The sequence below is a fragment of the Lonchura striata genome, chromosome 1 (genome assembly GCF_050655825.1).
Source record: "Lonchura striata isolate lonStrDom1 chromosome 1, ASM5065582v1, whole genome shotgun sequence".
Classification (NCBI taxonomy): Eukaryota; Metazoa; Chordata; class Aves; order Passeriformes; family Estrildidae; genus Lonchura; species Lonchura striata.
Window position 1 is genome coordinate 68,554,907 of NC_140703.1, and position 23,505 is coordinate 68,578,411.

General features: G+C 38.4%; 1 protein-coding gene across 8 annotated transcripts in view; it reads left to right on the forward strand.

Annotated features, from left to right (window-relative positions):
- The window catches only part of STARD13 (StAR related lipid transfer domain containing 13), a 285,778-nt gene that overhangs the window by 22,237 nt on the left and 240,036 nt on the right, over window positions 1–23,505 (forward strand). For all 8 annotated transcript variants that reach the window (XM_085579263.1, XM_085579267.1, XM_085579273.1 and 5 more), the window contains one exon: window positions 22,286–23,195. In XM_085579263.1, the coding sequence (XP_085435389.1) occupies window positions 22,440–23,195 (756 nt within the window). In that variant the 5' untranslated portion in view covers window positions 22,286–22,439. The remainder of the gene's footprint in view (window positions 1–22,285; window positions 23,196–23,505) is intronic.

Genomic DNA, 23,505 nt, shown 5'->3' on the forward strand with positions numbered 1-23,505 from the left:
GCACCTTTTAGATATAGCGATGATCACTTTGGTTACCTTAGTTTGCCAACTCTCTGTTTGTACTGTTGTGAGAAAAACCTAAGATTTGGAATACTTGATTGAAACCAAACAGGAACAGGACCTGAACCTGTGCAGCTGCTGCCTTTATCACATACCTGCTGCCTGGCTTTTGTGACCCTGATTTTCTTCCAACCTCTTGTTTTGCATGTTTAAATTTCAAGCTCCTTCAGACAAGGTCCATTTCTCACCAGATTTATAGAGTCTGTGATCTGTAGTTGTGCTGCAAGAAAAACAACCATGAAGGCTGCAAAGGCAAAGCCTGCCACTCATGGGAGATTTCAGCAGTTCTATTCCACTTTGTCTGAAACATTGAAATAAGGCCACTTCTGGTGTTGTGCACATTTTAATCCTTTGCAAAGACATCAACCCTGTGACATTAGTCTCTCTAATTGGACTTTGTTTCATTATCTGAACTTTTTCCCTTAACATTTTAAAAATCAAAAAGTGTTGTTGGCTGGTCGCCAAGTATGAGAGACCACAAGTAAATGAACCGCATTTCAGCAGGGATTCTAGAAAGAAATACTCTTCTGGTATTGAATTAAACTGTATTTTTTCATTCCACCTATAATGTAAAGGAAGGAGATGCAATAAAAACCACAGAAAATAGAATAAAAAGTAGAAAGAAAGAGAGATTCTAGTTCAAGTACATATTTGAAAGATAAAGACTAAACAAGACTAGTTGCTCTATGGACAGGGATTTTCATAAAGGGGGCAGGGCTGAGACACAAAATACTAGATTTGACACATATTTTATAGGGATCCTTAGCAGAAATATTTTGTAAGGATTCTTAGTGGAATATGCACAGGATGGTATTAAGGAACAATCCTGCTTTTGATATGTAACATTCATAGTGCTCCCCAGTTTTTAGAAATGTGCTGTCTAATCCAAGGAGTTCACTTCTTACAGGAAAGGCCTTTGAATAATGTTTCAGAAATTCCTGATCTTCCCCCTGGAAGATTTTCAGTATTGCTTTTTAGAAATTACTTTTTTTTATTAAACCCATTTACATGGGATAAATGGGCAAATACTGTCATCTATCCTTATTTATATTTAATAATTTGTATTACCTGTTGGAATAAGGACTATCCTATGACACAGAAAGGACAGTCCCATTTTCCATGGAAAACAAAGTATGAAGTCTTCTGATAAATAACACAAAAATTGGTTTGCTTTTTAGGCAGGCACATTCTGAAGCTGAAAGACTGAGATATTAGAGCAATGAATGCATTAGTGTAGTGAAGCTGACATTATCAGGTGTTGTATATGAGAAATGTCATTTATGAGTTGTCGCACAGCTGTTACTGAGAGGCTATTCAGAGGAACACAGTTCATCATTGTGACTGTCACTGTGCTCGCTGCAATCATTGAACAACCAGGAGTCGTTAAACAGAGCATTTCGTTCACTTTCAGGGCAAATTACACTTATGGTTTATTTATGTGATGGATTCGTTGCTTTCAGGCATCCTCTGTAAGTGCTTTATGATAGCTGTGGTGGCACAGACCTGCAACTCAAGGCCAGTCAAGTGGGATGGATGGATGGATGGATGGATGGATGGATGGATGGATGGATGGATGGACGGGCGGATGGATGGATGGCAGCTGACCTGACTGGGGAGCAGATCCCCTGCACATCCACATTGTGGAGGGTGGGGAGGAGGAGTTTTGGGTAAGGAGGTGGGGATGCTGACCCTTCAGGTCCAATCCCTCTCTCTCACTTGCCAGCAGTTTTGAAGGACAGGGTCAGGTGACTTTAGGCAGCATCCTGACCCTAATTCCAGAGAGGATGGGAATGCAGGAGCTTCCATAAGTGGTCCTACCTTACTGCCTCACCTCAGACTGTGCTGCTGGGACTCCTACTATCCTCTGTCTCTGTAGCATCTTATCCACACTCAGGTGTCTCTCTGCAGCTGCACAACACTTGGAGCAAATGTCAATGCTTCTTTGGGCTTCCTCACAACCACAGCTATTTACACAGGTATTTAAATGCACACCAAAGAACGAAAGTCAGCCCTAGATTTAGGATTTGGACACTGTTGTCTGAATCCCTGCTAACATTTTTAGGCCCAATACTGCATTCAGCCTACCAAGCCTTGATCCTCTAATCTCTCCACACATTGAACTTCCATTGACTTTAACCTGCCCAGCCATATCCTTTAAAGCCAATCTCCCCCAATTATTGCACCACGTGAAGCCCCGCTGGACCTCTAAATCTTTCAAGAGGATTGTAATTTGGTGCATTCCCTAAGGAAAACTTGGAAGGAGTCCAAGGAACAAGGCTTATTTAGGAGGCAGGAGAATATATCTTCTTCAAGAAATACATTTCTTCAAGAAATGGCTCCAAGACCTTAACATGTTGGGCCGTGAAAAAGGAGCAGGTGAGATGGGATTTAATTACAGTGTACAAGTACCTAAGGGTGGAACGCAGAAATAGGTCTGATTCTCTAGCAAAAAGGTAAAATATGAGGTCATGGGCTGAAATTGGAGTGTATATGTCTTAGCAGAAGGCTTCTCTGCATATGTAATAATCTGGAAGACAAGGTAGTGGAAACTGGTGTTAGATGCAGGAACAAATTTATTACCACTGCAGTGTGACCAGGTGTCCCTGCTGATGGTCCTTGTCAATTAAAAGTGGCTCTTCTTCTGTATTTTCTGGTGTTTCAATATAGTGTGCTATTTTGGGAGGCTTCTTCAAAACTGAGCTTCTGGAGATTAAAAGTAGAGGCAATATGAAAGACTAATAGTAAGAAATACATAGGTTTCTTTTCATTAAATGCTTTGATGTTTATGTACATAGTATAGTAGGTCTGACAAAATGGCATCACTCCCTCTATGGGTCTGGTGTTGCACAAGAACATAGTTAATACTGTGCAATTCTGATGAGCTTCTGGCAGGTGAAAAGGAAGGTTTCTGTGACATCACAAATAGAAATGTGGTACTGACATTAATGGGAATTCCACCCTACTAATATTTATGTAGTAGGGGGAAAATAAAAGATCCAGTCTGGGAGATGAGCACAGTATGGGAAGTATGACCTTAAGATTCCTTTAAAAAAAAAAACCAAACAAGGTGTCTTTCCACTAACTTGAAATGGTTTGTGTTTAAGTTTTTGAATCAGTTTGTGCAGGAAACAGCCCAGTTTCAGCTGGTGCCTCCAACTTTGAAAAATACCAGGATTTATGGATGCAGCAGGGACATTGGTCTGCCCTTTTGCAAGCTGAGTGGCTTCATTTTCAGCCATTTACAATCACTTAATCATCTACTAATGAAAAAGCTACTCAGAGAAAAGGTTAATGTGAGATTTAAGTTGGATTTATAGGTCATCAATAAGCAAGTTATTTTAGGCAGTCTACATCAGTGTTGCAAGTTTCCTAAACAGTGTTCAGAGTTGATTTATTCACTCCACCAAAAGCATGAGAAAATAATGAGTAAAGCAGCACTTCTTTCTGCCAATATTGCTATGTATGCTCTGCCCATTTATTTTTTTTTTAATGGCAAATGTCCCATTAACAAGTTTGATAGACTAATCATAACACTACAGCATCTGTAGATTAATTGCAGATGGGGCATGCCTAGGACCTGTGTATCCTTGAAATGTCTCTTCTGAAGTTCTGAGACTTTGATTGCTTGCCCCAGCTTCTCAGAGGACTGTGCTGGGCCCCTCTAGAAATGGCGATGTGACAAGCTAAATCAAATGCTGCCAGGAGATCAGTTTTGGTGTCCCATGGTGGAACGTGTGGTTCTGAGCTGGACAGTCCTGGTGAGATTCAATTGGGCACCAAAGATAGCCCATCAATAGTATTTGTCATCCTAAGCTCCTTCTGCTGTCCCTGGAGGGAGACAAACTCTTCTAATATGCAGCTTGTTTTCAGAAAAACAGTGAAAACTGGTCACACAGGCTGTGCCTAACAGGCCCTGTTTCCAAGCCTGGATTATGCAGTAACAGTTTTGTCTTCTCTGAGGTTTTTCTTGACACTTCTGTTCCGAAACAACTTAAGTAAAACTGAAATTTTGATCTACCACCCTCAGTATTTGTGACAGAAATAATAATATTTAAAATTTTGTTATTAATGCTTCTTTATCAATTTTGTAAATTTTCTAGAGCAGAGACTACTTTCTCTAGGATTTGGACTGGTGAATAGCAGATAGATTAGACCTTGCAAGACAATTTAGCATTTCAAAGCATATTTTGCTGCAGATCGAGATGGGAACAACTTTGTTAATTTCTTCAAAGCAGAAATTCCTGAGAGAATTAATATTAAAAAATACTTTATTCTAAAATTCGTTTCTGTTATTTCAGAAAAGGCATTTTATTAATGCTGGCAAAATGCCTCCCTAGATTAATTTTTGAAAGGAGGAACTAGAGATTTGACCTAATGGTTTGGTTTGGTTTGGTTTGGTTTGGTTTGGTTTGCAATAATTTTTCTCACAGTTCCATGAAAAGAATGTTTTAATAAATAGATTTTGAATAACTTTAATTTTTAGTCCATCCCATCTCCTCACATCTTTCCTCAGCCAAATCTTTTAGCTATGCTAAAGCCTGTACTATATCTAATTTTATTTTGCAGATCAAATTGATTAATTCCCTATGTGCACTAGTCAATAAAATGAATAATGCAGCAATGACACTTTTTACAAAAAGTTTGAGGGATTGTTTGGATTGTTTTATGAAATGAGCTATCTATAAAATCTAGTTATAATATTCAACCTTAATAAAATGCAACTAGACAGCAGAGCCATAAACACGCCAAACCAAGATTCTGTGAGCCTCAGCAGAAGACACACCTCAGCAATGTTTTACTCTGATTCAGCCAGTCATTTGGAGCAACCAACGCATTTAATCCTTTGTTGTTGTTGTTGTTGTTGTTTTTGCTGCTCTTTGGTGTGGTATCATCTGAAGAACTGTCTTTAATAAGAGCTGAGTAGCTAATGGAAAGAAATAATTTCTCTGACCAAGAGATTTCTCATGGAAGAAACTCTAGATTCAGTTATTTTAGCAAACAGTTCTCTTTGACCATACAGGTTATTTCACTAAGGAAATTGTTTTGTGTTAAGGTAATAAAAGAAGCTTGGTGAGGACATCTTTTGCCAAAAAAAGCTGCATCTCTCTGGGGAGCAGTTTTTCAGAATTTTTTTAAAGGGTAAACATGCTGACAGACTGAATATTACTTCACAAGATGCTCTGAGACTAAAATTCAATCCTGTTTCTAGTAACACATTAAATAAGATGAAGTGTAAAATGTACAGGTTTTTGTCTTTAAATTTGATGTAATATTTAATTTCAGAATTTTTAAAGTGCAAAATGTTCTAGAAATTATGTACACAGCCTTTTATTCTTTTGTTTCCTCTATGGTCTTTCCTCCATAATTGTGATACTTACTTTGTTAAGTACTTTATGGAACTTTGGAAAAGAGGCACTAACATAGAAAATGTCTTTGAAGAGATGGAATTAGCTTCATTTGAATGAATGGGGTTTAATTAATTTCTGGCCAAGAAGAAACTATTTTTTACTATTCAAAATAGATTGAAAATCCACTTAGAAGAAAGAATTATATTAAATACATAATAGTAAACTGTGGGGTTGCACTGACTTTACAAATAGTTACTTAGGTGGCTGAAGTAGCTTGAATGAGTTAAACGATCCAAATCTCACCTAAGTCAAAATGCACAAAGACACATAAGGCAGTAACTAGCTGAATGGTATTTCCACAAGATCATTGAATATATTTTCATCTATATTTTGAAATTATACTTTGCTTTCTGATTCCCCCTGAATTTAGAATGGCAAACCCCCTGGAACCTCATCATGTCTTTAGTACTGAGGTAATGATTTTATAAATGCTTTTCTAAAATACTTTTTAATGCTTTTAAAAAATTATCCCATATGTGATTGTAAAATTAGCATTTTGTGATATATCAGTATTTCGAAAGCCTTCAACCAGCCTCTAGGAGCTCACTGACCAATATTTGTGTTTATTTATGCCCATCTCAATCTGCCTTCTATATGGTCATTTGTGCTTTCCATAGTTCTTTGTGCTGTGCCATGTTTAGAGTTATAGGCTGTGTGTTCCTTGGGCAGGGACTCATTCCTGTGAATTTACTGCACTTCACCCAATAAAGAACAGGTTCTCTATGTGGTATGCTGGCTCTACCACAATATAAATAACTTTTTTTTTATATTGGCACAACTCCTTTGAGCCAGAGGAGGAGTCACAAAAAGAAGCAGTGAACAAGCAAAGATTTCATCACTTTAAAATCATGTAGTATGAAGCATGTCTTTCTGTAAGATTTTATCCAGAGAAAGCAAGAACAATATTTTGAGAATTCTACTGATTTTTTTTTCAATTCACATCAGCCTACTCTTAAATCCATTCTGTATCTTTTAATGTATTGACATAGCAGCAAAAAAATAATCCTGCCTTAGGCCACATTTTTTAAGCCACAGATCCAACTACAGATATGATGCTTTTAGTAAATTGACAGGGGGGAGCTGTAAGAGCAGTTTAGTTTATTCATATTATTCCTCTAGGCAGAGTCTCAGCTCAGAGTTCTCTGAGTCAGCTTTGGTGTTCCCTTATTGGGAGACCGGGCATTGTTAAAAAAGTAGGGCTAAAGCAACTCTCCTGTTATAAAAGCCCTCTGGCACTGCCAAATGTTTAGCTCCCTTTAATACGGAAGCTCCCTATGCATGCCAGCTAAACCCAGTGTGGTGCTTCTGAGTCATCTTTACATCAGATCTTAATTCCTGAATTTCTGCTTTAAGTGCTGTAAGCACCAATGAACTCGGTTCCTACATGCCCTTGCTTTTGATCCTGGGTTGATCACTGCTGCCTGTTCATTGTTTTCCATCTCAATTTACATGTGAAAGCAGACCTGCTCCTGACTGGCAGGGACACTGGGGCCTGGGGAGTGCAAAGGCTTGGGGCAGGTGGCTCCCAGTGCTTTGGCCCATCTGCCCCCACCCCACAGCAAGACCTACCCAGTGACCCATGCTGAGAGCAGCCCAGGCTGTGAGTACAGCACGACCTTCTTTCCTGGGAGCAGATCTGCTTAATGACATTAATGAACTCAGAAGAAATGATGCTCTAATGGTAGCAATAGAAGAGGCTTCTCATTGGAACATTTGCTTTCTAGACCCACTGTCTAAAACACTGCTCATACTTTTCAGGAAAGCCCATCAGCCACCAGGCACAATGGTCCTGCCAGCAACAAGCACTACTCTGAAAGGGAGATGGCATTTACAGAGCTAAACCTAGTGAGCAAAGAGGTACTGGGGTCTTTGGTCTGTTGTGAGAAAAATCTCCCTGGAAAGGGAGAGTCCTAGGCCCTGCTCCTTGCTCCCACTTATCTATTTTTTGCAGTTTGTTGGTGACTGTGACTAACATAATTTTTCTAAGATGGGCTGAGTTATGGCTCCACATGTAACTGTAGAGCCTGGGCTCACCTATTACCTGACCAGTGCCAGATCACTTAAAGTGACAGATCACTTAAAGTGACATATAGCTAAAAAATATCAACCTTTACCCTAAACCTAAGGCATTTCCAACGTTCTGTGAAAGCAAACCTTCATCTCAATCCATATGAGCCATCCCCAAACCCCTCTTTCTCTGTACTAAACTTGGGTCCTAGACTTTCTGCTCACTTTGCAAGTTGAGATGCTTAATAACAGATGCTGTTCATGTTCAGCAAGTTTACAAATCCATGATCCAGGAACAGAGTCAAGCAGCTTGGCCTGCTGAAGGCAGCTGTGCCTGAGCTGCCTCCTGCCTGGCTCTGGGCTGCCCTGAGAGCTGTTTCTAGAAGTGGTGGGAGGTTATGGGCCATGGGCAGCTCCCTCCTGCCTGCCCAACCAATGCTACACGGAGCGTCCTGGCCCTGCTTGCAAAGTATCATTCACTGCAGAGCATCCATCAAGAGAAAAGAAGCATCAGGAGCACCAAGGTGTTTGACATAAATAGGACAAAGGAAACCTGAAAGGGTTTCTCTGCATCACTAGTGGTCAGTTTACCCAGGCTGTCCCAGCCAGTTCTGAAGGCTAGAGACACTTCTAAGCTCCTCTGCACTTCTGTGGCAGTGGATTTGTCACATATCTTTTGGGAGAGGGAAAAAAATTTGAAGGTATTTAATTTAGCCACTGTTTCTGGTGAAATGTAGAAGCACCTAGTGTTTTGAAATTCCTAAGTCTCATACCAGCTGTATTCTGAGTGAGAGGCACCCAGCATTTCTGAATTCATAACAACACACGAACATGTGACTACTTATCTTCACTTGTGTACTCCTGTTTGTCATAAGCTCCTCAAATATGCATTAGCGAGGCACATCTCCACGTGGAAAATGTTGCGCAAAAAAAGCTATCAAGTTTCCTTGAAACAAGTGAAAATGGATAATTCAAAAATCTTGAAATAGTATAATTTTATTTCTTTAATTTCCCATCAGAGGAAACTGAAATCTTGCCACACAAATGTTAACTTGAGATAAAATGGTGTTTGATAAAGAGCATTTACACTAATTGTCATGGTCATGTATGAACAGAGTACACATGCTTGAGGGAACCATCCTGGTCATCTTTTTAATACCCCTTAAAACAGAACTTTCACAGTCTGCTACATTTCTACAGTAGCATTTTAACTGTCTCTGAAGAATTGCTTTCATATACACTATTTGACTAACACCATTACATAAAAACTCTCCCAAAACAAACCCTGGAAGTTAGTTAGTCCCAGTATTTTATCTTGCTTGCACAGGTTGATGTTCATAACTGAAAGAGTTATTTTGGACACACACAGTACTGACAATGCATTCAGCCTGAAAAAGCCAATGAACGGTGGACACTGCTGCTTTCCCATATATCCTCATTGTATAAGGAAATAGTGTTGGGTAAGGGGGCTTTGTAGCAGTAAATACATAGCAGGTAAGCTCTGTGGCACTCTGCTTCTTGCTCTGAGAAGAGGAAACTCAACAGTATTTCAGGTAGAAGCTCATAAAGGCCTTCTACTTGCCTGTACCCTCACAGGTATGGTGTTTATTTAGAGTACTTTCAAATATCTTTGGAATTGTTTATGCAAGTTAACATTTCTTTACTTAGCTGAAGGTCATCTATGACAAGAATTTACTAAAAATATGATGTTGCCAGGTAGGTACTGCATCCAAATTAAAGGGAAGCAGAACCTTTTGCAAAAATTAGACAATTAGATGAAAATAACTCACACAGAAAGCGATGTTAATTATCACAGCACACAGTCAAAGATTACCGTGTCTTGTTTCACCATTGCCTTTGCTGTATTGCCACGTCCTTGGCTGCCTGTCTCGTGTGCAGGGTGCAGCAGGAAATCCCAGGCTACAGAAGGGTAGGGACAAGTCATTAAAATCTGTATGGTAATATAAATTTTCAGTGTGAGCAAGGTGAAGGCCTGTCAAGCAGCTCTCAGTCTGATATTTGTCAATCTCTCACTGCAATGGAAATTTCTAGGACAATAAAATCACAACAGCCTTCCCAATGATTTTAAGGGATGACAGTAGTGTATTATAGCTAAAACATGGGGACTACAGCCCAGGTTGTCTTACAAGCAGAGTACTTGCATATGTGCAAATATTCCATTAGCATATGAGACGTTATGTTTTAAGCATATCAATATGCTAAAATGCAATGGGAAAAGGTTAATAAGTATGTTAAGCTGTGACTATAAGCAATTTTAGAGTGGCGCTATAATTTTCTCTATATTTATACACAATCTGACACTGATCAAGGTAGTTAATTTTTGTCTGCTGGAGGAACTGAAATTTTAAATTATTACAAATCTTCATTTGTGCATTTATTTGTTATCATGCAGCCTATTTATTGAGCTCAGAGCATGGTTCTTCCAGGGCTTACTGAAGCCTTGAGGACATGTTTTGGGAAGTGGAACAGCTAATTTTCTCCTTACTGTGCATCCTTGCATTGTTTCTACACAGGGCACTGGTTTTCCCCAGAAAAGACTAAAAGTAACTCTGCTTTTCACTGCTTTTGGGCATCATTTTGCGAAGTGAGGCTTGACTAAATCAATGCAGTCCTGTGGTTAATAATACATACTGCCTTGTGGCTGCAGGGACTGCCATGTGTTCACATAACATCTCGCGATGAAAGATGAACAAGACCAATTCCCTGTTCCCCCACCAGCAAAAAGCATAAAAGCTGTTCATTTACTGCAATACTAACAGGGAGAGAGGTGGCAGAGAGAAACCTGTCAGCAGTAAGTGCCCTGGTGTGGGTGGCCAGAGGCAGTGCCATGGCTGGTCCCTTGTCATGGCCATTCTGCCTGCTGCGGGTGTGGGTGGTTTGCAATTTATGCCTGGATGAGGTGTGCATGGAAGCCTGTATTTCATACAGCTGCTTTGCCCTGTCATCACTTTGGCTTGGGGAGACAAAGTTGCATTAGTTAGTCTTTTACTATTTTTAAGCTTCTTTTAAAAACAGTGGGGATAAAGACATGTATTTAAAAAAAAAACAGACAGAGCTTGAAGTTTTGAAATCAGAGTGTTTACTGCCAGACACATTTTCCCTTTGGAGAAATACACTTTAAAAGTGGCTCATATTTTATGAAAGGAAAGGTCTGTAGCTTTTTGAAGATCAAGCCTCCTTGTATATTTACTGATAAAAACATTAAAAACTTTAGCCTTAAGCATTACAGTAGGAAGGCACTGAGTGCTTAAACTTAAGAGCATTTGTTCTACCTTTTTTTTTTGAGCAGAGAGGCAATAAAACCATCAAATATTTACTTATTTAAACTAAAGGTGGTGGGTTATTCCTCAGTGTTAAAATAAGGCTTTATATGTAGCATTACAAATATACACTAACACTAAGACTTTATATATAACATTACAAATATACACATATATTGGTATGATTTACAGTGTCTGAGCTTCGTGAAAAACTGATCTTCAACTCCCACTAAGATGACACAGACATCTTTAGTTGTAAGTGGGTCTCTGTAAAAGTACATGCAGTATGCACAGATGAACACATCAAAATTTTTATGAAAGAAGATTGGAACTGAATTTGTTGCACTTGTAAAAGTCAGTCAAAGCAAGTAGTCTTTTTTTCTTGTCACAAAGGGGGGAAAATTACTCATTTTGCTACTCTCTGATATCTGAATTAATGACTTACAGCATTCTGAAAGAAAGAAAATCTCTCTTATGTTAACACAAAAACTTTGTACTCATAAAAATTAATGTGAAATACACCATCTCTGTCAGAGATTCATTTATGTGAATAAAGTTGCAGAGGCACTTGCCTGGCCAAGGGAGGGTGGTCATCATTTGATTTAATACTTGTATGCTGTGTGGAACCTGGACATAACCATTCTGCTTGTTTAAGGGATTCAGTAACAGAATTTGCATCAATACCATGTTTCAATGGAAATCAGATTAAATTAATTTCATGTTTGTGAGCCTCATCCTGCCAGGCAGTTGACATCCCATTTGATTAAGATTTCTACTTATCTTTTGTTTTTACTTTTAAAGGTTGGAAAGAAATAGCTTATATAGGAAAGGAAAACTCGAAAAAGTTAAGAAATATTTATCCTACACTCTTGCTTTACATACCTGTTAGATTGTATAGAAAGTGTTTCAGGTATTTTTCCTACTCCGAAGCACTTAAAAAAAAAAAAAATCTCTTCTTTATTTGTGGACTACACTTCAGGTGTAGCAGACCCTTTAAAATTTCTAGAAGCATGTGCTAGTAGATTGTGTAATTCTTCATGATGGGGGGCTTATTTCCCACTTTGTTCCATAAAGTCATGTGCAAACACCCCAGGCACTTTCAGTCTGCATAGTGAAAACATATCACAGCTGGAGAAAATCTGAGGAAGTCTCACAAAAGAGGATAAGAACCCAAACTTATGAAGGCTCCAGGGAATAGCTTCAGAAATGACCTCTGAACTTGGCATACAGTTATTGCAGGTATCACGTTAAGACCTGAGTTACTCTTTGGATACCCTAAAAAAAATGTGCATCACAGCAGTGTGTCTCAGCTCCACTGCTTCATTATCTGTGAGACATAGGCTAGTGGTCTTAGAGCTAGTTTAGATATTTTTAGACTACATTTGTCAAACCACTTGAAATGTTTAAGATTATCCAAAAAGGAGAGCTGTTATTTGATAAAAAGTGAGCCACTCTATTGGGAAGGAATATCTGATACCATAGATCTCTTTAATTTAGCAAGCAAAAGAAGAAATCAGACTAAGTAGAAATTTGGAATTAAAGAACTGAGACTGGAAAACAGATGACTGTAACTAATTATTGGAAGATCTCAAATAACAGGATAAGAAATAACCTAAAAGCAGAAAGGCAAACAGGGAATTTGTTCAAGATAGCTATTCAGGCCTCAAATATGCACCTTGGCTTAAGAAATACTTCTTTTTGTACCTAAATAAAACTTTGAGCATCTCTAAAACAGCTGTTATTAAGTGTTGCTGGATGTTTTGCCTTTGCCTGGTTTATCTAGGAAAAAAACACAAAACAAAGCTTATCCACCAAATAGAAGAATTTGAAAGAACTATGAGATTCTATCAAATCAACTGCATACTTAACAATACATTTTTTTAAATCACACAGGGGAGCAAGAGATAGAAAGGCTTAAAATATTGAAGTACTCATCTGAGTACTTTATGCCCAAATACTTCTTTCTTCTGAAAGCTTTGAAAATTAATCAAAAGGAGTAAATATCTCCCAACATAAATATTCTTTGTGTTTTATTTTGTTTTTGTTTTTTCATTATACAAAAAATGCATGGGTTATCCATCAAAAATACATTGGTTTTGAAGGAAGAGTCCATGTATCAGAAAGTGTTGCTTGACCAAAACTGTTTGAGCGAGACTCATTTTGGCCTTTCTGCACATACAGATAGGGATCGCAGGAGGTTCCTCAAAAACAACTTTTGCTCCCTCTGAAATAACTGATCTTCATTGCAGCTGACACAGTCCACCCTTGCTGCCCATTTATATCTCATGGACCCAGCAGGTCTTGAGAGGAGGGGCTGCCCTGCAGCACAGCCTTTGTCATAATTGACATTTATTGCAGGGTCACCATTTCTTTAGCATTCATTACAGACACTGATTAGAGAGGATTATCAAAGCTCATCTTGGACTGGGAAAACAAAAAAGCATGCAAAGTAGCATTTTTAAATGGATGCCTTGATTTAATCTATTCGCTGCTAATATTTTCATACATATGGTTTAGTGGTATTACATTCAGAAGATGTAGCAGAGGCTTTAATTTGCTTCAGTTCTGGTCTAATAGGCATAAAGACACCAGAGGATTTGGAAATACTGAACTCAGAGGTACTCTGACAAACCTTTGTACTCATAATAACAAGAGCTGGTGTGAGCCTATACAATTTAAAACTAATTGCCTAGCCAAATGTGCTCATTACCATATTGATGCAGTTCATAAATCAAAGCCCTGCCTATTCAAGCTGTTTACTAGTCTTGCATTAAGCAGTGTATTTCAACTGAGAAATGTAGCATGTTGCCAAAACACTGCAGAAACTTTATAAGACTGATAGGAGTACAAACCTGGGGAGCTGAAGTGCCACAAACCTGGCACTAAAGTGCTTGTTCTTGTCTGTTTTCTGAGTATGTTCTGATCTAGCCTTGAAAGTTTCTCTAATAATGTACTGGAGCACAGAAACAGGTCCTTAAGCTGCAGGGAGCTGCTGGCAATTTTTATCAATTTGGCTTCCTACAGCAGCTTGTTTGCTTAATCAGTAGACTAACACACACTTTTTTTTGGAAGCAATACAGTACTTATGCCAGCTGAATTGAGGTGCATTAAGAATGCAGACTTTTTGTATAGGGAAAGGAGAGATTAAGGCTCTTAACTAAGAAACCTAAATTAGTCATCAAAATTAAGCGCCTGAAGTTAAATTCTTTGACTAGCCTGCTGAGGAATCTAAAAGTGCAATTCATCTGCTTAAACAAGTGCCTACCTGCAGGTGCCAAGCAGTGCCCCTGAGATGCCCTGCTGTCCAATGACATCCATGCAGTAGGTATGTCAGAGGAGTTGGAGATTCACACCTCTCTGAGCTGCCAGCTGAAGGCCAAGTGAATTAGTTTGGGATGTCTCAAAGGACATTAGAAGCCTGTGTTTAGGCGGTCGAATTTACCTGGTTTTCCTTCAGGTATTCAGCCAGCTGGCTTAGGTATCAGAAACAATCAGGTCTTGCAATCAGGATTAATGTACTTGGGCGGGGTTCAGAAGCTGCAGGGGTCTGGCTGCTTCCCACTCTCTAGACTGGCTGGTTTCAGAGCAACTGAGGCGATTCTTATCCCAGACACTGCTGTCCTGTGAGTTATTTTTCTCTCTGTACTTTGCTCAGAAAGTAGCAAGAGAGACATATTTTTATGTGGTTTCTCCTGAAATGAGAAAACTATTACATTCTCCTGGAATGTAGTAGCTCTGGTAGCTGCTGGGCATCTCTTCCACTGCAGCAGACATTCAGCCCTGTGTTGGCCATGGCCATGGTGGCAAGGACAGAGGGTGCTGAAGCAAGAGTCAAGGCATCAAGATTACTCTGAAGATCAGGACCAGAACTTGAACTTGTGGGAGTAAAGGAAGCTTGAAGCAGAAGCACTGCATTTAAGGGTTACTGAAGGGTGTTGGGAGAATTTAATAGATTATGGGAAAATCAGACACTTGGAGAGGTATAGGGGGTTTTTTAAGATTAGCTTTTTATCCCTGTTTAAAAGAACCCAGTTCAGGGGGGAAAGGGCACATATTTCTAATGAAATGCAACCATAAACAATATTAGCAAGAAGAGTTCATTCTATTAAAACAAGTGCTGATCTTCAGTGATAATGTCTGATGAAGCCCCAGTCTCTTATGTTCTTTGTGTAAATTCAATCATGACAATTAGTAAATAAAACACTTTTTACGGATGGAAGATGCAAAGTGATTAAGACAATGCTTTAGTGATAGAGAAATTCTGATTCCAGCTTACAACTCTTCTGCTGGCTGTGTGGTCATAGCAGATGCAAGCGTCCAATTCCCTATATGCAGATCGTGGATAATAATGGTTAAAAGTGAAATTAATATGAACTGATACTTTCTTATGAAGGCACCCAAGACAGTGATATGTTTTTCTTTTTCAGAGAGGGAAATAAACTTAAATAACTTAATTTCTTTCATTTTAAAGAAATTATGAACCATACAAAACCAGACCACACCACTTTCTGATCCAGTGAATTGCCAAAATAACTGTTTTTGACTGCTAGTTAGTGTCACAGGTTCAGCAGAGATTTCTTAGAAGGATATGTACAATTTCGGAAGACGCAGGCTGTGAAAGATAATTTTTTGTTAATAAACAGTTTTGAATAGAGATGAGCTAAACAGAAAAAAACCTTAAAACTAAGCTGCTTGTTATTTACCTAACTTGTAAAGTGAGAAGTGGTTGTCTTACGTCATTTCTCATAAAGGAGCTTAAAAAGATATGACTAGAACTGTGTTATGTAACTAAATGTTATCACTGACATCCTCCAATATAAAAAAAAAAAAAATGTCCTTCCAGCTTCTTTCTACTTGTGCAAAATGAAGATTAATTTCCAAACAGTCCATTGAGCATCCCATAAACATGGAATTCACTTTAAAAGCTGAAGGAACAGGAAGGAGAAGCAGCTCATACCAGTGTGTCTTTGTTTGCAGAACGGGTGTTTCCTGAATTTGGTGTGGACTGGCAACTTAGATAAAAACCTTGGTATCTTACCAATGTGAAGCTCATCAGCCTAAGGGACATAGACATTTTTTTCCCCTATGTGGTCTATCCAGTGTTATTTTTAAAAATATTTATTCTATATTATTTTATCAGGTGTTGGTTCATTTTGGAGGTTGTGTTTACAAACAGTGTCCATGTATGGCTGGCTACTCTTCCTGTTCCACATTGACTGCACTGCCCATATAAAAACAAAGCATTCTAGGGCAATATCTTTACATCAGGTTTAATTTCTCAAGCAATTCTGAGTGTAATCTTAAATCACTCAAAACTGCCTTCTAAAAGCATGTAGTCCAACAACCTCTGGCCAGTATCTCATCAAGAGATTGATGATACATTTCATATGTGTAAGACAAGGGACATGAGGCAAAAAGGGAAAACCAAAGTAACACACTGAATGCAGTGGTAAAAGGTGCGTACTGGCAGAAGGAAAGACAGATCTTATTCTTTGAAGATATTGTACTGCTGCTCACACATTCCCATCATTTGGTTTTGCTCAGGATTGTAACCATGTTATTCATGGGGTGCGCAGAGCAGAAAGATTTGCAAAATCAAGGCCCATTTTATGTGAACTAACTAGAAATAAACACTGTCCATGGATCTAAGCTCTTAGAAAGGGCAACAGTGGAATTGCAGAGGGTATTTTGTCACCTTATTTGCAATTACCATGTGGTGTAAGGTGACAATGACAGTGCCTTTGGAAATGCTGGTTTAGGCAGAAATGTAATTGAGTCAGCATACTGGCAGGATGTTAGTGCCTGTGCTGGGTTAAACTCAGCCTCAGGCTCAGCTAATAGCACAAAGTGTGTCAACAACTCCTTTCATAGCAGTCCTTCTTCCTATGCACTGCAAGTAGGTCCAGCTGTAAATAAATTGCTGACAGTGCTATGTTTGTTAAGAGAGTGCTTGGAAAACAGCACATCTGCCATCAACAGTTTCACGTAAGACAAACATAAATGTAAACGCTATTAAATTAACAAAGTGTCTCTTTATCATTTTAGTTTATTGCATTTCAGAAGATATTTTACTTTCCTTGGCAATGAGAATGAGCTTCTGACACAGGGAGGTCAGGGCAGTGATGGCAAAGCTTGTTGTAGACAGACCTGGTAAGGCAGCTGCCCTGGGATAATGAACATTTCTGAACTGAGACAGCCCTCTCCAAACTGTCACATAAAATAATTCCTGAAAAATGTTTGCCTCAATATGTCACTTCATTTGATGACTGACTCATTCATAACTATGCCAAATTTTTTGCTGAATAAAATACTGCTTAACTTCAGTGAAGGCAATCAGGAGCATGAGGTGTAAGAGATGCCAGCATCTCAGTGCCACTTCCTTCATTTGCTGAAATGAGTCAGGATGGATGTACATGTGGCAGCATCTGTACCTCAAGGATATCTCAAGGTGAAAAACGTAATCTACAGCTACAAGCCTGAGTACATGAATACATCCATTACACGAGTAGAAGGGTATAGCAGCATTTTCATTTTTGCTTTTTGTTTTGTTTAAAAGCAATATAGGAGAACACTTCCAAAATTTAACTGTAACTCAAAGACTTCTCACCCTGTATTTCCAGTGACAGTACATCCTTCTCCTTTCCAGGTTAGATTTGCAAATAACTGATTTATAATCACACTCAGAGGCTCATGTGTCCAGTAACTTGCACTACAACTACATTTTGCAGCATATGCAGAAGGCTGTCTGCAAGCTATGATTCTATTAATATATATAAAAGGAAAGACTTGTAAAGCTTTGGCAGCGAATGTAGTTCTTGACGAAACATAGGCAAAAAATCATTAGAATTTGCAAGTGACATGGAAGCTAATTTTGGTACTGCTTTACACTGGCTTTATACTACATCAAAAGGCATTTTACTGCCTACCTTTTCAAAATCTGACAGCATCCAAACTCAAGCAGTGGGAACCTGACTCCAGGTGCTCCAGGTGATAAAGCAAAGCATGATATTAAGGTCTGGCCTAATGTGGAGAATGAGGTCATGCTGTATTTTTAGAAGTGCCTGGTGATCCTATGAAGCATGTTCTTACTCTCTCTTTTTATTTTTTTCCTTCCCCTCTCCTTTTTTTCTTTTTCTGTGAATAATTCGGCCAATGCTTGCAGAAGGCTGTTTTCGCCCCAGGGATTCTCACACATACTTCTGTTGACAGAGTTCTTGTGCAGCAAGGAAGCTGAAATGTCTTTTGTTAAGGATCTGCTCAGTCCTTTCCCTGTTCGTCCCCAATGCTTGGAGGATCTTTTGGTTACTCACGCAATTGTTACGCTTATGGAAATTAACTGAATTGAAAAATATGGGGTTACCTTACAAAACAGGTAAAATTATCATCAAGAAAAAATCCTAATCTCATCATTTTCTCTTAGTCTATGTATCTTGCATTTTCTTGCCTTGTTTTCTTAGTTTTTCAGGGGAATATTGTATAAGTCAATAAAAAATACTAAGCAAAGTCATTATGAATAGGAAAAAAATGCACTAGCACTTGAAAGGTAGAATTTTTTTATTTTAGATGAGTGGTGTACTGTTCCAGCCAAGATTAGGATTTGATTTGCTAGTTTATTATGTCAGTTCAGATTTAAATTGAATTTAAACTGAAAAAGTTACATATATTCACATGCTCTGTAACGCCAAAATACATAATGGGTATTGAAAATCACTCATTTAAGCCATGTTTGAAAAGCTGTTTTAGGTGACTTGCTGTTAGATTAACACTATGAAAAAAATCATAAAAATTTTATTTCAGGCAAAGGGGAGTCAAGCCAGTAGAGCATGATACACAGAAGTTGATCTGTGAGGCTTCACATACACATTTATGTGTGCCAGACTATATGAGAACTTCCCTTCTATGGCATGCCACTAGCTATATTGAAAATCTGTATTAATTTACTGCTGATTTGTAAGGAGTTTTAATTAATAAATAACATTCTATTTACTAAATTTTAAACTCACATATGTGAGCAGCTGAAGTTGCTACACTCAGATATGCATTTCACATTTAGCAAAAAGTAACCCTGTGTGCTGCTTTTTAATGTTTTTACTCTTACTAATGCTTGGAGTCAGCTCTGGTCAGACAGTTACCTCTTGTAGCCCTGAATTCCCTTTTTAGTTGAAAAACCTGCATATACTTTCAGTATTCCACATTATCCACACTAGCTTCTACCAGTAGAGCTAATGCTACAGTATATATTTAGAATTACGTATGCATACAAAAGTAATCTCCATATTTATAAAGCCTTCAAGACCTTTTCCAGAAAGCTTACTAGTTTTCAGAACTTGTATGTGCACATTCATCATTGTGGTGAGAAATACATTCTTTTGCAGGACTGTCTTAGAGGCATTTTGTGGCATGTACAGATTTAGCTCTGAATGTGCAGAGCACTCTGAGTTACAAATTTTGCTATGGGTAGGATTTCTAAATTCTCTGCTTTGCCAAGATTGCTCCATTTTTAGGAGTTAGAAATGTCTATGTGTAACTCTTTATAAATATGGAATTTAATATTATACATTAAAGTGTGAGGTTTTTCATAGTCACTGCTAGATTCAGTAAAAAGATAATGTTGCACGGGATGAACAAGGGTAAACTGACATTCTTCTCACCACTTCCTCCTCAGAGATTTCTTGCCATACTTGCACAAAACCAGCCTGCTTTTGCATACTTGATTTGTTCCAGTCTCATCCCAGGAAAAATAGAGTACGATAGAATAGCAAATTCAGTAAACAGAAAAAACTCATGATTTTCATAGCAAATCCAGTAAACAGAAAAACCTCATGATTTTCATGATTTTTGCAATTAAACTCTAAAAATTACAGCTTTACATCATATCCTGCAAAAATCAAAACTTGTTTGAATGAAATAACCTAGCAAAGTTTTAAAAGAAGTTGGGAATTTATTTTAAATGCTAGTAAATATAGAGTTATATAGAGAGATAATGAAAAATACAATATTTTGGATGATAATTCATGTTTGGGAGTCTAAAGCATTATCCTAAAGTACTAGAAATAAAAAATACATAATTCATTTATCCTGAGCATGCCTACTGCAGAATTTAAGGTACAAGGTAGAAACTGATACACAGGAAGTTCCACCTAAATATGAGGTAGAACTTCTGTATTGTGTAATAACTTCTTTGTTATTCTCTATTGTTCTAATCTCTTTGACTAGAACAGATTGCCAGGGGGTTACAGGGAGATTGTGGAATCTCCCCCTCACCAGAGATATTCAACACAATCCTGTGCCACATGCTCCAGGATGGCCCTGCTTGGGGAGGGAGGTTGGACCAGATGTGGTCCAATGCCCTGTGGTCCCCTCCAACCCAACTCATCTTGTGATCCTGTGAATTTCTGTAACTGCTTCTGGAGCATTTTTTGCTAAATGTTTTGCTTATTACAGCAAAGATGTTACTGTGAACAGAGAGGTGTATTTCTGCAGATGTTATCACAGCAGATCCTGCTTGGCAGCATTACCAAAACTAAAGAGAGTCCAGGAAATGGTTCAAGGATGGGAAGAAAGAGTGAAATAGGAAGGGGTGAAGACTGGGAAAGACAATCTCTGCAGGAGACCTGGAGTGCTACTTCTTTTGGAACGACCATCAGATGAAGAACAGGAGAGCCACCACAGCAGTGGCTGGTGAACACAACCCACCCTCTCACCTGATGTGGGCAGCCAGGCCAATAATCTTTTGCTGCTTTTGGGAAGTCTGCTAGAGTAGGCAGAAATTTTTGGCTTATAGATGGCTTTGTGTGGTGGGAATGTGGCTTCTTCCAGGGTGCTGGCTGTCAGGAACTCAGAAGCAAAGGTGATGGCTCAGAGTGAAGCACAAATAATAATCATCTGAAATGGCAAGAGGTTTTTCCACTATGCCCACAATGTGCAAGATATTGTGCAAGAAGTTAGTTATTCCAATCATTCTATCTAAATGTTTTCTTTTTCATTGTGCTCAATTAGTTCTCTCCTTTCTGGAAGTGACGTCAGCTCTGTGTAGATGACTAACCTGAGGCACCTCAGAAAACGAGGCCTTCGGGAGTAGGTATCTCATTCATGCATAGATAATGTAATCTATTATTGTGTATCACAGCTGTGGGCTGAAATTCTTCTTGGCATTATTCGTCCCTCTAAAGACTTTTATCTAGACATCCTCAATAGTTTTGTATTAGGCAGTCAAGCCAGGATGGAGACTTCTCCCACATCAAAATAGGTAAGCAAGAGAAGTGAGAGCATTTACCTTCTGGAAGCATTTTTCTCTCTCCACTGACTCCAGCAGGAGGTTAGACAGTTTACAATAATGTCTGACGTTTAAATAGCTATCAATAGCTGAGAGTAGGTCTACATAAACATGTATGTTCACATCTATTATAGCTGCAGTTCAAATGACACAGGTAATACAATAAATCCAAATTTTCTGAATGTGTTACAGTATTCTTTCTATTACCAAAGGCATGCTTGCAACGCTAAAATATAAACTAACCAGCACTAAAATATTCCTAGCTGGTGTGCATTGCTCAGTTTATAGCACATGCAGTAACAGGCACATCACATGCCAGCATCTTACTTTGCATGCTTCCCACTTTGACAGTCACAGTGCTGCCTTCTGACACATCTTCCTCATCATTGACAGGTTTGCCGCATATATCAAAGGCTTAAGCTTCTCTTTTTATTTTGAAAAGCTTCTGTTCTGCTCTGCTCTCTCACAGATGGAGTACTGAAACAATCATTAAAATAAATACTACCAATATTCAATCTGTCACAAGGAGTAAATGACATGCATGGGTGAACAGAAGCTACTCAGTGATGCGAGATCAGTTCTCCAGCTGCCCCCTTCTCCCAGTGCATTGGAGGTGCACTGCCTGGGTGTGAGCACAGACATTATGACTTTGGAAGACATGGCCAACTCTGATGTAGTACTGAAGCTCTCTGTTATTTTTAGCCTCCTTGTATTCCTTTTCAAATCTATTAGAAATGGGCATGTGCTGTAGTGCACTGGCAATTCACTGAATCTGAGACAGAGAAAATCACACCTGTACTGACATCGTCTTTTCTGTCTGTTTTCCCTTTGACATTTCCACGTGTTTTGTCCCTTAGTCTTCCTATGGCATTTTAGTAACTTTATCAAAGCAGTGTAAAGTTTTCAGTGATTTAACAAATAATGAAAATACAGTGAACAGAGGCATGTTTAGATAACAAGTATATGTCTAACATCACTTCAAATGATTCTGAACTGTTGTGTCAATAATCAACTTAGAGTCATTTTAATTAAAAAATATTTCTGCACTTGCCATTTCTTTCCCAGTCTCTAAGCAAAACAAGTTAAAATTCTCATGTTTTATGTCCGTTTAATCTGCAAACATGAAATATTTTTGAAGAGGCACAAGTAAATCTGAAGTAAATTTGATATGAGCATTTCAAGTTTCAGTGTTAACTTTTGCTGGTGTGCCCCACTGCAAGCATGTTTTCATTAATTTATTTATTTTTTTTCAGAAGCTGAAAGGATTCAGATGTTTTTATATGAGAATCCAAGCATTAATAATGACTGTGTGATCATGGTTTTGGAAAGCTAAGAATATGTTTCCTGGCTACATATGCAGATGTATGTTTCTTAAGAAAAGCAAGAATGAATTTTGATCTCTGATGGATGAAACCCATTGGAATGGAAACTAACATCTATGAAGAAGAACAGGGCTCACCTTATCTTACATCTGCCAAGTGCCTGGGAACTCCAAAGGAAGCCAAGTATGAAGAATACCAAAGAAAGACAGAAAATCAGACAAGTCCATATGAATTTCAGAATTCATTATTGGAACCTGAGCTAAGCTTGCTGTCTGTGTCATCCTTATTGGACAACAATGAGACATCTTTACAACTTGGCATGGCTGCAGGGCATGCCAGTGCCACCAACCAGCCTGAGACAAAGCACCTTTGTGGAGAATTATCTTGTTCTACAAAGCACACATCAAAGGAAGATCCTTTTAACATTCCCAGGAACACAGAATGGCCAGTCCTCACAGGAAAAAATTCAGACAAGAAACCAGAAACAAATTATGAGATCAGAGTTATAGAACACAAACCATGTGCTATCACATTTTCTGATTTTGAATTTTTATCACATGAAGCTGACACTAAGCTCCATATTTGTGAGGCAGGAGAAGCAGATGATTTTTCTTCTGAAGAGGAAGAGAAAGGTAACAGAGGTGATCATGACACATTTACAGAACTGCCACTTTATGAGGCATTTTTCAAACGTCTTCAGAGAAGGAATGTTTCCCAAAGAAAGCAAGCTCAACATGAATTTACTAAATATCAGCACATCTGTCATTTAGAAGACTGCAATAATCATTCTGAGAAGGCATTGAAGGACCATGACAAAGAAGAAAAACACATGGAGCTAGAGGTAATACAAGCTATTTTTTAGTTTCAAGCGTCTTTTAAATAAGTGATGTCAATTATGGTCGGTTACGGGAGGAAAAGGAGTTGTGTAAATTGTTATAGGGTGATAATTATTGTGAATTACAAAATTAAGAACCTAAATCTACAGTAAAAGTGTACTAGTTTTTTTCACTAGACAAATCTTACTTCAGATTGACCACATTTCTATTAGCCTGAACTTCAATCTTTGGTTTTCTGGTTTCTTTTTTATTTAAATGGGAACATTGGTTCAATTTCCTACATTCCTACAAGATCATATATCATGCTATGTACAG